Genomic DNA, 13,758 nt, shown 5'->3' with positions numbered 1-13,758 from the left:
CTTCCCAGCAGAAGTACTTTCGCGAGGCTGCAGTAGATAGCTGTATTCTTTTTATCTGCTCGAAATGATCAAAGACCAACTTTATCTCTATCAGACGCCCAGATGTAGGTAAACAGCTCTGCATCCCGGCAGATTTCAATGCTTTCGAGGAAGCAAGGAAATAAATACTTGTATCGTGTGGTGATTCCCGTTTCTCCTCCACATGGGAGTGATAGCCTTACCTCTTAAGAAGTGACATAAACATAAACTTGAAAGACAATAAAAAGCTCCAAATCTATTTATATGAAAGGTAACTTTAAATAATATTAATGTTAAGAGTGGCTATTAAAGACAGAGCTTGCACAAAGGCACTGTCTTAATGAATGCACGTTATGAACTCAAATCTGTTTGTTGTTACTGAGCTGGAATTTCAGCTCAGCTCGAAGCCATGTGTATAAAGGCCAGAAAAATCAGTAGCAGGCCTACTGATAAGCTCCACATTTTCTCCTAGAAACAGAGCTTCGGGTTTCCAAATCATCGAAGTAATAAAACACAACATTGAAAGTCCAGAAAAGTGAACAAAGCAATATATGGTGGGGTAGGGGAAATCAAGCGTCTGCTACTTACAAGATCATTTGAATTTGTATCTGAAAACTCATAATCATGTTACTAAAGCAAAGAAAGCTTTTTCCAAAATCGATGCAAGGGAAAGAGTTTAAGCTGTGATCCGGGACACTGCGAAGTTACGAAGACTCGCCCTCCTGTCTCCCCAAAGCACACCCTGTATTCACACGCCAAGAAGCTATTTTTCTTAAGAATTACTTAGTTTCCCAACTAAATGCAAGAAGTTAATTGTTAAACAGTAGCTTTAGCATTAACTTGACCATTAATACTAATAAAGATGTTCATAGAAACAGGGGTTTGAAGCCAATAGCCATAGCTAGCGCTAAGGCATTTAAGCTGACTTATGATTGTGATTTATTGCTTTTGTAGTTTCTATTTGCTCGGGACCGCAAGTTCTAAAGCCATCTTTCTGCTTTTGACGCAAAGCAGTCGATAACTTTTTACAAGAGACCCAAGAAAGTCTTGCTCTGCTTTTTCAACATCTGTTCCATTCACCATTAATTTCGGCTGCATTGTTGCAGGAGAGCTTCTCTGCGTGCTTCTTTTATGGACTCTAAGCCCAATGCATTTAAAAGAGCCCTGAACCCACCACGAGTAAATATCAGTCTTGGTTTACACTTAGTGTGAGGACTACTGAGTTATAAGTTTTGCTGTTAGACAGGGACTTGGAGATGTCATGTGTGGATAATACTCTCTATTTCTCAAAGGTATATACTTCTTTATTCCACTTCTTAGTGAGGGATAATATGTGTGCACCCAGCTACTGTTTTCATCACTTCAATATGAAAAATTGCAAATTCTTCCTTAGTTGTAATGTCACGCTGACTTTTCTGCAGTGTCCACTAATATACACTGTTACTGACCGGCTTAAATACCAGTGGCCCACTTCCCCAGTCCAAGGGAGTATGTAAGGCAGGAATAAATCACCTTTAAAACACAATTCGCATTCTGCTCAGCAAGGTGCAGGTGAAACTGCAGAAGGGGATAGGCCTTTAGATTAAACTTTCCTCCGAATTCGTGGGGATGGTGCAAAGATTCAGGTAAGGGGATACACATCATCATGCAAAACGCTGGAGTCGCAGGACTGAAGTAGGAACATGTTAAGAGATTGGACTATCTGTTTTTCTTTGCCTCTCCCCCCCCCCCCCCAAAAAAAAAAAAAAAAGGGCTGTGCAAGTTTAGTGTTTCTTTTGTTTACTTAGCTTATTGTGTCAGCAGCAAAAGTTAAACACTCTTGAGGGGAAGACGTAGAATGTTCGCACACAGGCGAAGCTGGTTCACTTGATAGGCTGGTTCAGGGGCTGAATAGGGCTTTTTTTATTATTATTATTTTACCCCTTAGGCAGAGACCTCCCCCTCCCCCCCTCCTTTTTTTTTTTCATCGTTACAAACCTATAATTTTGTGCATCACTCAAACGAGATGTATAGGAAATGCGTAAGCACAGGTTTAACAGCAAGGTCCCCAAAGGTTTTGCAAAATTCAGAGGCACGCCAGTGAAGGAAGGTGTATTCTTCATAGTGTGTTACAAGGACAAAAACCAACTAGCCTCTTAGACGAGACTCTTTTTTTGCCTTTGTCAGGTAATTATAGGTCTTTTTAGTTTCTACAGGAGCCCTGATGTAGCGTGTGGGAGTAGAGCAAGCCTTGTACAATGGCAGGGTAGGGAAGGCTGGGCGTGAGGGGGAGACTGGAAGTCCTGCTTGGAAGAGGGCTGGAAACAACAGCTTTAAGATTTGGGCTTTCCTCGCGGGTTGCAGAGGACGAGCAGCATGGAGCAGGGTGGCGGGGCCTACAGAACAAATGCCGGTTAATTAGGCTAAGTATCAAAGTGCAGGGCGAGCCCGTATTATGAAAAGAATTGCTCTTACCTTAGAGTGGGCTTTGTGTAAAGAAGTGTTAGCGTGGGAGGAAGGAGAATCCCCCCCCCCCCCCCCCCCCCCCAGTCATCATCTCCATCTCTTGATTCCACCCCCATCTCCTAAAACTCTTCTTTAACATATTGGGTTAAGGCTTTAAAAGCAAAGGCTCGCTCTAAGAAACCCTGTTCCTTCAATGATTCCCTATTTCAAATAAAAGGATTTAAGTTGACGTATGACCACGTGAGCACATAATACAGCGCATTATTGTGGCATTTGGAGTGGAGACCCGGTCTGGCTCCGTCTGCGATTACGCTTTTCCAGTTTCTGTTCAGAGCAAGCACTGCTTTCTATTATTTTTTTTTCCTGCCCCCATCACCGTACCCGCAAGAGCTGGCCATTTCGCTGACAGCTTTCATTCCTTATGGAAAGATTATTGTCGAGCCGAGAGGACGAAATGCTTCGTTAGAAAGGATGGATTTTATTTTAAGGTATTTCCGTTGATTGTTCATTTACGTGGTGAGTTATTGCTGTTCGAGGCAAAGGTCAGTGGCAGAGGCTGGAGCGGGTGCGTGCGGGTGCGGGTGCCCCGCAGCCAGGCTGCTTCCCCCTTTGTTTCACATTGCTGGGGTAAATACTCCGCTCTCTCCTCGCAGCGAGCAGACCGGGCAGAGTTCGCTTCTTTATTTATTTTTCTCCGTAGAGATCCCCCCACCGCATTTGATGGCCAGCTGCCTCCGCTCCATCCCCTCTGCTGCCATGTTATCATTATTTATGATCGGCGAGAGATGGGAAGCTTCTTTATTCTTTTGTTTATTTTTATTATTTTTATTATTTTTATTTTTATGCTTGTGTGTTTGTTTGTTTACGCATGTATTTGGGGGGGGTGGCGAAAACGGTGCGTGCGGGGAGGGGGGATTCTCCTCGGCCGGGGTCGTGCTCGGGTGTGCGGCGGCGGTTGTTGTTTTATCTGTATTTGCCGCTCTGTAAATCGATGAGTATGCAATTGTGCTGCCATTTTATTTATGATGCTTTAGTGGTACTTTGTTTCCCGTGCACGGAGGGCTGCTGGAGCGCCCTGCTCTCTGGCAAAGCTGCCCCTTCCCCAGCGAGCCACACGCTCGTCTTTATTTGTGCGCGGCGAGAAAAAGATGAACCAAGATCGAGCCGCGGCTTCTAACAATAAATCAAGACGGGATTTTTTTTCCCCTCTGAATGAGGATCTGGAAGGCGAGAGGGAAAGGGGGAGGAGTGGAGCTTATCTTCTGGGAGAGCATACGCTAATTCTAAATTCTTCTCTAAATTGTCTTATATATAATATGTATGCATGTTTATAAATATGTGAATATGCGCTTATGCCTATAAATATATGTGAATATAACTATATACAAAGAAGACACTTCAAATGGTGAATATGAGAGAATTAAATGGTTATCCAAGGAGGGCGAAATGTTATATAAAAGGACATCTCTCGATGAGTCCTGGCTTTGGGAAAGGTCACAGCGCTCAGGGTTTTCTTTTCCCCCGGTTTGGTGAGCGCCTCTTCTCTGTCGTACCATTTTGTTCGCGGCTACTGGGTGCTGGTAATTTACTCAGTTTCTGAGGGATTGGGGTGAGCGAGAGGAAGGAAAATGAACGATTAGAAACAAAACGCCGCCTGAAAACTAACAAACAAACAAAAATCGTGTATTTCCCCTTGAAACCTTTGGCGGCCATTCGGTAGGGCAGAAATAGAAGTGCCAGTTTCTCGCTTTCTTGCTCTCTAAGCTGCCCTCAGAACAGAATTGACCCCCAAAATGCAATTTCCCCTTTTCTCGCCACCCCGAATCATGTTGTCCTTTATTAGGCACGGTGTCTCCCTTGTGCTCAGAAGCAGCGCTATTGCTCTCCCAGCAGCGTATCTACGAGGGAAGGTTGGCTTTACCATATTTTCAAGCGGACCAAAATGTGCCTCCAAAATAAAGTGCAAGCTTTAATTGCAGCTCAATTGCTTGGCAGCGTTTCCTCTGATTTATGACCCAGTTCGGATGTATTTTGACCCAGCTAAAACACACATAAATAATACAGTCCTACTCCAGCGCAACAGAAAGCCAGGGGAGTTTTGTAGGAGAGGGATATTTCGGGCGGCTTGTGTAAATAAGCTCAGCCTGCTGAGCAAATTGCGAAGTGTCCGCCACGAGTCTTTGGTGTTAGAGAATATAAGCAGTAATTCAGTTTAAGCGCTGCTGTCTGCAATATTCGTTAGTTCATCCCGTCTCTTAGGCAGTTAATATCCCCGACAAACTCTCTAATGACCCGGCTCGGCACTGCTTCCAGAATTTGTCCCACTCCCCTGCGAGCCCCTTCCTCTCTATTTCTTCCATTGGAGGTTTCTCAAATCGGCCATGAATTATAGTGCTGCCTGTTCGCATTTCGGAGCGCTCCAAGGATAAAGCGCTTTATAGCCATTATTTTATTCGTCAGCTAATGATAATGCGGCGCAAGGGGAGGACTCGGCAGAATGTGAGCCTGTGGGAGGAAAATGCAGCTCGTTTCTGACTTGTGCAGCAACCCCAGAGCCTCGCGGTCCCTCTCGGAGCCGAGCGCTATCGCTCTCTGCGGAATGCAGCAGAGAGAAAATACTCGGCCTCGGAGGGGAAAAGGCAGATAAAAACAGCGGGGATCTGTGCGTCGGGACATATTACCTCGACTTCTCCCTCCATTACAAGTCACATAAAAAATCATCTTCTCATGTTTAAAATGACCTCTTTGGGGAGAGAGGGGGCGTGGGGAACGGGAGTCAGTGGCCGAAATATCGCAAAATATTCCTTAAAGACAGGAAAACGATTGGCGGAAATACTTCATTATTCCTATGAATCACTTCAGCTCTCACAATTAAAGCCCCTTGCAAATCCTTTCTTTCTTTCTTTTTTTTTTCTTTTTTTTTTAAGACCCCCCTCCTATCCCATTTCCCTGTCGCCACTTTTAAATACTCTAAAATGCTCGTTATGAAGGAGATAGAGACAGAATACCCAGCTAGAGACAGCTCCAAAGTTTAAATACTCTAATAGGAAAAGGTCAAACATGCTTTCGGTAGCGCTCCCCAAACCGGCACCGTGCAGCGTCCGCAGGTTTCTGGAGTTCTAAGTTCTCACTTCCACATTTTCCTCTTTATTCCGGAGGGCTCCGTCCGGGCTCAGCGGTGCCTCTCGCTATTTGGTCGGGAGACAGGGCGAAAGGCAGATCAGCAGTTTCAGAAGAAAGTGTGGGGTTGATTATTGACTAAAAAGACTTTTCTTCCGATGCAACATTCAGGAGGTTGTTTGAAGCAAAATGCATACGCGGGATTTTTGCCTCTTCTCTCCTCCTACGCTGCCCGTTTCCCCTTTCATGTGGTGCCTTCTCACTTATGCCATAAGGAGCAAGTGTTTTCTGTTTTAGTGCTCTGTTTACAGCTTTGGTGCATGAAGTCATAAATCTTGCATAGCCATAAATGACAAAAACCATTGGTATGCGTAAGAGGCCACCCTACCCTTATAGTGCTTTTTATTTTCGCTTCCCTCTCACTTTGTTTGTGCTTTAAGATGACGCCGGGCTTCCCCTGCTTTAAGCGGACTAGTTATATTTTTAATGCCTTAATTAACGAAGTAACGTCAAATTTACACCTAGCCATTTACAGCTCCGCTTAATGCACGGAGCCCAAGAACTACCCAGACGGGTAGGGGCTGCAACTTAAGTTCTCCTGTGCGCCCGGTAGATACGGGAGTCTGTGTGTGTGGAGCGGGGGGGACAGCGGCACCGGGGCCCCCCGAAAGCCCCGCGTGGCGGTGGCCAGGGCCGGCAGCACCTTCCCTGCGTGCTGGCGCGGAGCCCAAGCTGGACTGCACCCACGCGGCACCCGCGGGGGTTGCGGAGCCCAGCGCCCGCCTGGGCAGCACATGCGGGCGGGCTGTGTGCCTGAGTGCCCGCGCTGGTGGTGCCTGGGGGGCGGCGGGGCCTGTGGGTACATCTGTGTGTGTGTGTGTGTGCGCGCGCTCACGCATGCATGAGTTAATAATTAGTAACTCTAATGATTTCCATCGCGGCTCGGGCAGCGCTGCCCAGAGCCCGCATCCTGGTGGGCTTCGCTCGCCTCTGCGCGCCCAGGGCCCCGCGCCGCTGCCGCCGCTCGCCGGGGCCTGCGGGCGGGCGAGGGGCTCTTGCCTGGTCGCCCCTCGAGCCCGCTCCTAAGAGGGACAAAACAAACAAGCCCGCGGCAGCACCCCCGGAGGCCGGTGAGAGCGACCCTTTGTGAGCGCTGTTTGTCTCCATTAACATAATTTTCCTGGACTTTAGTGACGCCCGGGTGCTGGGGGGAGCCGCACTCCTTCACTGCCACGCTCCTTCGCTCCTTCTCCCAGCCCCCACCCTGCCCCAACCTCCCTCAGGCGCTGCCTTTCTTCCTTCCTTTCTTCTTCCTTTTTTTTTTTTTTTTTCATTTTTCCTCCCCCCCGCCCCCCCCCCCACCTTTTCGCCTTTCTCTCCCTCCTCTCCCCAGCAGCCGCTGGGAGCAGCGCTCGGAAGCGGCCCCGGGCAGCGCTCGGGACACGGTGGGGAGGGGGCCGGGGGCAGGCGGGGGCCGGAGCCGCCGTCCCCATCCCGGGCGGGCCCCTCGCGGCCGCCGCGGGGGGAGCAAAGCCGGTGCCCGTCCCGCAGCGGCCGAGGGGAAATAGTCCCCGCTCCCTGGCTTGGGTCGCCGAGAGCCGCCAAAAAAAAAAAAAAAAAAAAAAAAGCACGCTGGCTTCCGCCTCAGTCGTCAGAAGTTAAGGTAAGCAGGCCACAAATACGCTGCTATCAGTCGTGAATGGCGGAGTTTATGTCCCAGTGATTTATGACCGTAGACTTAAATGTCGGTTCAAGAAGAGTTCACAAGCTGGGGCTTCCTTCCAGGCAGTGACTGATACCCTTACACTTCGTGTTCAGGCAGCTCTCTCTCCTCTCCCCCCCTCCCCTTCTCTCAACTTTGTCTTTATCCTGAGGAAATCTGGGGGGCTGTCTGATTTTTTTTTCCTTCCCAGTTTCGGAGCTGGGGTTCGGCTGGGAGCTGCAGGGAAGAGATTTGGTGTTTTTAGCACTGGACAAGGTGGAGGAAAGGAGTGGGTAGGGGGCAGATGAACTGTGAAGTGGGGGAGTGAGGGGGGGCGGGAGAGGAAGTGGGGGGCCTGTCCCCAAGCACTGTTCATCTGCTGTCTCCAGGTCGACTGGGGTGGATGTGGCAAAGAGCAGAGTTGTCTTGCACGAAGGGAGAAAGAACTGATGAAACTCGAAAATTTGGGGGCCAGACGGTGTTTGGGAGAGTTGGCCTTTTGTCTTGCACGGGGGGAGCGAGGAGCTCTCCCCACTCCGGGCACCGGCTCTGGTGGCAAAAATTCTCCCCTCCTCGTTCCCCGTCCCCTCCAGGGCGCTATTATTATCGTTATCGTTGTCGCTATTACTCCTGCTATTACCGTTTCCGAGAGTAATGGCCGGGGACTCCTCAGGTTACCTCACTGCTCTGCAAGTTTGTGGGAACCAGTCACTTTCGAGACCGATAGCGGTGGTCGTATACTTATTTGTTTGTTTGTCTATTTATTTATATACATGTATTTATTTGCTGTCAGACGGACGAATATTCCGTAATATTTCGCGTGCGGAATAAAGATGTTCCTTGTTTGCACTCAGCTGCGTGGGGAGCGTGGGGGACACCGGGCGTCTCTCTTGCTGCGCAGAAAGGGGAGTCGCAGAGACTCGAGCAAACTTCAAAACGTCCGGGGGGATGCGGAATATTTGAAGTCGCGATCATGAAAGGCCGGGGCAATTGTAAAATCACCGCTGCCTCATTATTTCCTCATTTTGCTCTTGCAGTGATGTCCGTCTTCTCTCTTTCGGAAGCCGAGGAATTGAGAAAAATCACACCGGGCCTAGATATCATTAGGAAAGAGAGGCGAGGAGATGGAAATTGTCTGTGCTCCTCAGATCTTGCTGGGCTTATTGGCTTAATAACATCCAAAGAGCTTGATTAGTGCAATAATTCGGCAGCCGCCCTACTGTAGGTGTGTTACCTTAATTTTGTTACCCTCTAACAAAGGCAATGCTGTTTTCTAAGAACTTGTATAACTTGAAAGGCGTTGAGGGCGATCGTTTGGTGCATCTGTTGTGTAACATTTTTCGCCTCTAAACATTTGTCGTTGTTAGATGTTCGTGGTAGGTTGGGGGGAGTATCCGGCAGCATACAAGGAAAGTGGCAAAAGAAATTGGGGCTATTCCGACCCGAATAACCGGAGATAGCCGGAGCTGTTTGTCAGCCAGAGGAGAGGGGGGCGGCAAGGAACACATTTTAATTTTTAAGAACAATGTCTGCATGTGGAAAGAGTTCCTCGATCGGAGGTTTCCAGGCAGGTAGAATATAACTGGGGGGAAAAAAGTTAAAAAAAAAAAAAAGACAGGGAGGGAGGGAAGTAGGGAAGAAAAGAAAAAAAGAAAGGAAAAAAAAGAAAAAAAAAGAAAAAAGAAAGAAAGAAAGGGGGATTCACCCGAGCAGGAGCTTTCTCTGGGTTTGTGTCCACCCTCTCTCTCCCCAGCCAAGTGACCCTCATACATCAAATTACATAGCAGTTTCCAAGACAGAACCTATTATCGCTAAGTTGGAAGGAAAGTTCAAGCCGTGGTCATGGAGATGAACGCTGGTTTTTCAGGTTCCTGGTGTGTTATTTTTTTCCCCCAATCCATCATGTTTTAACAGGTAGAATCTGGTTGATTCCACGAAAAGTTAGCGTCTTGAAAATAACTAAGGGGGAAAAAGGCCGAGGTGTCTCTCTTGCCCCTCTGGACTTGCCAAGGGGGCTTGGCATGGAGAGGCTGCAGTATCGTGGGGTTCCCACGCGTGTCTGCGGGGGCGGCCGCGGAGGGGCAGTGGCTCCGCGAGCGCTCAAGGGGTGAATGGGCTCCGCTTTGTTCATTAGCCCGTCGAGCATCCGCTGGGCAAGCCCAAATCTGTCGCTTTGGATGGACCAGAGAACCTGCCCACCCCGCTTCTGCCCCCTGGAATAAGAAGCCTCCTGTGCTCCGTGGGAGCTGTAGGGAGAGCTGCAACCTGGAGAGAAAGGCTAAAAATAAAAACACTGGTTACGGGCAAGGGTTTGATCCTAGAGCAGGAACGAAGAAATAGCCCAGCCCCTGCACGTTACAGATTCCTCGATCACCCTTATCTCAGAGGCTGGTATTAAAACAGCCTCTCGGTGATAAACAATCATCCCCCTTGCCCTGTGGTGCCCTGCTCTGTTTCTTTAGAAGAAAGGAAGGGGAAAAACCCTCGAAAGCCCCTATCCCAGTGCAGCAAAGTGCATATTTGTAGCTGCCACTAAATCCAGGCAGCTTTATATCAAAATTCTCTGTGCCTGAGGCCAAGTCATGCTGCTAAATATTGCTGACCACTTTTTCTTTTATGGCTTTCATGTCACTTAGCTATTGAAAGTAAGATGGATTTGTCCCATTTCTTCACCCTGCTCTGCTCTCCCCGCACCCCAGGTCTGCCCGGAGAGGCCATTGGAGGAAGAGCGCCACGTGACAGAGGGGTGCCAATGTTATTCTCCAAGGGTGTCAAGACCCTGTCAGTTTGTGAAATAAATATTGGGAAACAACGAAATGCAAAAAGCGACCTACTACGACAGCTCTGCAATCTATGGTGCCTACCCCTACCAAGGAGCAAATGGTTTCACTTATAATGCGAGTCAGCAGCAATATCCTCCGTCTTCATCACTTGTGGAAACTGAGTACCACCGCCCCGCGTGCTCCCTCCAGTCTCCCAGCAGCTCCGTGTCCCACCACAAGGCCAATGACATCAGTGAGAGTTGCATGAGGACCCTTCCCAGCCAGCCTCTGCAGCCCCCCGGCCTCGCGGAGCCGCAGGCCCCACCACAGCCACCTCCAGCGCAGCCCCCACCTCCGTCCTCTGCCTCCCCATCTCAAAATGCCAGCAGCAATCCTGCCCCGGCCAACCCCACCAAGAGCCCAGCTCTTAACTCGCCCACCATGTCCAAACAGATATTCCCATGGATGAAAGAATCTCGGCAAAACACAAAGCAGAAAAACAGCAGTTCCAGTTCAGGTACGAAACATGCTCCCCCTTCCCCTGGGTCCCCATCGGGTTGGCCATGTGTCCTGCGGGGAGGAGGGGAGCCCTGTCTGTCTTCACTTGTGGGAGGGAAGGAGGGAGGTGACTTTTTTCCTCTCTGATTTGCTCTTCTCCTCGCTTTGGGAAGGGGTCCCCACTGCTTGCAACAGGCGCTCTGCTAAACTCCCCCCTGTAAAACTTTCCCTCCCCTTCCCCATAAAACTTTCCCAGCCTTGCAGGACTGATCCAAAGCGATTTTGTTTCCCAGTGGCTGAAGCGGTTGCACCCTCCTGCATCGCTCACATTTCGTAGGTAATCCCCGCTGCCGTAAATCATGTCAGTGCGGAGCAGCCTAGGCCTCAAGCCAGAGGCCTGTCCTGAGTACTTTGTTGGCACAGTGCTGCTAGATTAATAAGACAGTGACCTATCTCTGCTGAAGTGTAACACGAATAAAATAGCTCATAATCATGTGCGGCCAGGATCAATGCCCTGCATGCAGTCAGGAGCAATTCCTACTTTAACAACCTGATTGGCAAAGTTACAAGCCTGGTAAACAATTTTTTTTTTTCTGGAGTGCCATAAACTTGAGCCCATAAAATATTCTTTGGGGCATGGAAATGCATATTAACACTTTTGTTACTCAAGGAAGCCCAAATCAACAGCACTGCTGCTAGCGCTAATGCCCAGGACTTGTGTTTGTATTAACCTCTTCCTCTTCTTCTCTTAAATGTTCCTTGGGAATAGAGTTCAAAACTTTAGTAAGTGTCTTCAAAACTTTAGTAAGTGTCTTCTCCAGTGTGCTTTTTAAAGCTGTGGTAACATTAGTGTTTACAGCCTTACATATTGTATATTTATTTTATTAAAAAGCAATAACATTTAAATAATGTCTATATACAAGCATACCCACCGTATGTTCTTGTAACATTTACTATACTTCCCAATCACTACCATATGTTTATTTATGCTGTATGCTAGATATGGTAGAAATACAGTATAGTCTATTTTAGAAATACAGTATAGACTATTTTGTGCCTAAGTACATAATTCTGTGCTGCGGTAGACACCTAACCTTCAGCCATAGCTGATGTGTTTTTTTATTGGGGTTTTCAGAAAAAAAGAGAGATCTTTGCAGCACTGAGAAGCAGCTAGTTCTTGAAGAACCTGAGCCCGAGATGTCAGCAGAGCCATAGGTTCACATTCAACTTCAGACTTTCTAAATCCCACTCTCTAGTTCCCAAAACTTTCCTTTTCCTTGTTGCAAAGCCAATTAGCATGCTCTAGCACTGACTCTAACAGAGGCAAGTATAGTCCTTTGGTGACCCACCAAGGAGCAGGAAGCCCCCTGCAAGCCCCTTGAGGCTGGTGCTGTGGGCTCCAGGTGGGATGGGAGTGCTCCTGGCACACCTGGGCTCCTTATGCCCCAGAGCGGGACTCTCCAGGTGCTTGTGTTGTCTCTGGTAGCAGCATCCAGGTTCATCATGCTGATTGTGTTCTTTGTGTGATTTACATAGGTGAGAGTTGTGCTGGTGACAAAAGCCCTCCGGGGCAAGCGTCCTCTAAGCGAGCCCGTACAGCTTACACAAGTGCCCAGCTGGTAGAACTGGAAAAGGAGTTCCACTTCAATAGATACCTTTGCAGGCCACGAAGAGTAGAGATGGCTAATTTGCTCAATCTCACAGAAAGACAGATCAAAATCTGGTTTCAGAACCGCAGGATGAAATACAAAAAGGATCAAAAGGGCAAGGGCATGATGACCTCTTCAGGAGGACAGTCCCCAAGCAGAAGCCCCGTCCCTCCTGCTGCTGGGGGCTACCTAAACTCTATGCATTCTTTAGTAAACAGTGTCCCCTACGAGCCCCAGTCGCCGCCATCATTTAACAAGCCTCATCAAAATACCTATGGCATCCCTGCATCATATACTGCTCCTCTTAATAACTGCCCACCTCCTCAAAAGAGATACACGGGGACAGCAGCTGTGACATCACCTGAATACGATACTCATCCTCTTCAAGGCAATGGTTATGGGAATCCACACATACAGGGAAGCCCCGTCTATGTAGGGGGCAACTATGTGGAGACCATGACCAATTCTGGGCCTTCCATCTTTGGTCTAACTCATCTCCCTCATCCTCCCTCCGCCAACATGGACTACAGCGGGGCTGGGCCGATGGGCAACAGCCACCACCATGGACCTTGCGACCCACACCCAACATACACAGACCTTACTGCTCACCATCCTTCTCAGGGAAGAATTCAGGAAGCGCCCAAACTCACCCACCTGTAAGACTTGGGAGTCAATAAGTGGAACATGAAGTCCCCAACTTTTTAAAAGTATTTGTGTCCTCTCCCCCTCTCTTTCCTTCCCCCACTATGTGCCCTCTCCTCTCTTTCTTGTTTCTTTTTTTGTTTGTTTGGTTTGGTTTGTTTCCTTTGGTAAAAGCGTTCTCTAGTTTATGTGACGTAGCAATATTTGTTGCTTGAATTGCTCTATAGTTTCACTAGTGGATATTTATCTTCTTGAACTGTAGCCTTGTGTCTCACTTTGGGAGCATACATAGGCTTTATACTTTACCTTCTACACTTTTATCAAAACAGGGTATATGAACAAATTTTCTATAAAAGGAATTCTTAAATGTGAATTTGTTCGTACATGATTGATCCCACAGGGAAGCAATTTTTTTTATTGCACTTCTTTTAAATAGCGAGAAAGACATCAAAAGCGCTTGGACAGGGGCTCCCTGGACAATTATTAATACGTGTAAGTCTTTCAATGTGTGTATGCTGGTGAACATTCAGATTTATTTATATTTTTTTTTGCAAACATTGAATAATCTAAGTGTTTAAATTTTTATTTATCCCCATTTGTTCATATTTATATATATATAAAAAACCTGTACCCTGAATATTCAGGAGGTATTTACCTAGCCATATGTTAGAAGGCATATTGGCATGTGTAGGAAATATCATTCAAAAGGAAACTATAACTCCTTTATTAAAAACGATGGTAACGATGATGATGATGCAATAAAATCTGGGAAAAAGATCGCAGTTTGAATAATTTATGCTCGTAACATCCATCTAGGCAGAGAGCCTGTAAAGCTGAAAAGGCTAGATTTGTTTTGAAAGTTATACATTCCTTGCTGCTCACGTTCTGAGAAAAAAAATAAAGTTTTTATTCTGAATAATAA

The 13,758-nt window shown here is 47.6% G+C and overlaps 1 protein-coding gene across 3 annotated transcripts in view; it reads left to right on the top strand.

Annotated features, from left to right (window-relative positions):
* The window catches only part of HOXA3 (homeobox A3), an 18,563-nt gene extending 4,805 nt beyond the window's left edge, over positions 1 to 13,758 (top strand). The window contains exons 1-3 of one of the 3 annotated variants that reach the window (XM_088519717.1): positions 2,737 to 3,090; positions 9,985 to 10,564; positions 12,082 to 13,758. In XM_088519717.1, the coding sequence (XP_088375843.1) occupies positions 10,102 to 10,564; positions 12,082 to 12,854 (1,236 nt within the window). In that variant the 5' untranslated portion in view covers positions 2,737 to 3,090; positions 9,985 to 10,101 and the 3' untranslated portion in view covers positions 12,855 to 13,758. Of the gene's footprint in view, positions 1 to 2,736; positions 3,091 to 7,229; positions 7,247 to 9,984; positions 10,565 to 12,081 lie in introns of those variants that run through there. The other 2 variants (XM_088519718.1, XM_088519716.1) reach the window with 2 other exon arrangements.

Source organism: Tinamus guttatus, unplaced genomic scaffold, assembly GCF_059628265.1.
Source record: "Tinamus guttatus ecotype Peru unplaced genomic scaffold, ASM5962826v1 Tinamus_guttatus_pri_ptg000067l, whole genome shotgun sequence".
NCBI classification, from domain to species: Eukaryota; Metazoa; Chordata; class Aves; order Tinamiformes; family Tinamidae; genus Tinamus; species Tinamus guttatus.
The sequence above is the reverse complement of the archived record's forward strand: the minus strand, read 5'-3'. Positions and strand labels throughout refer to the sequence as shown.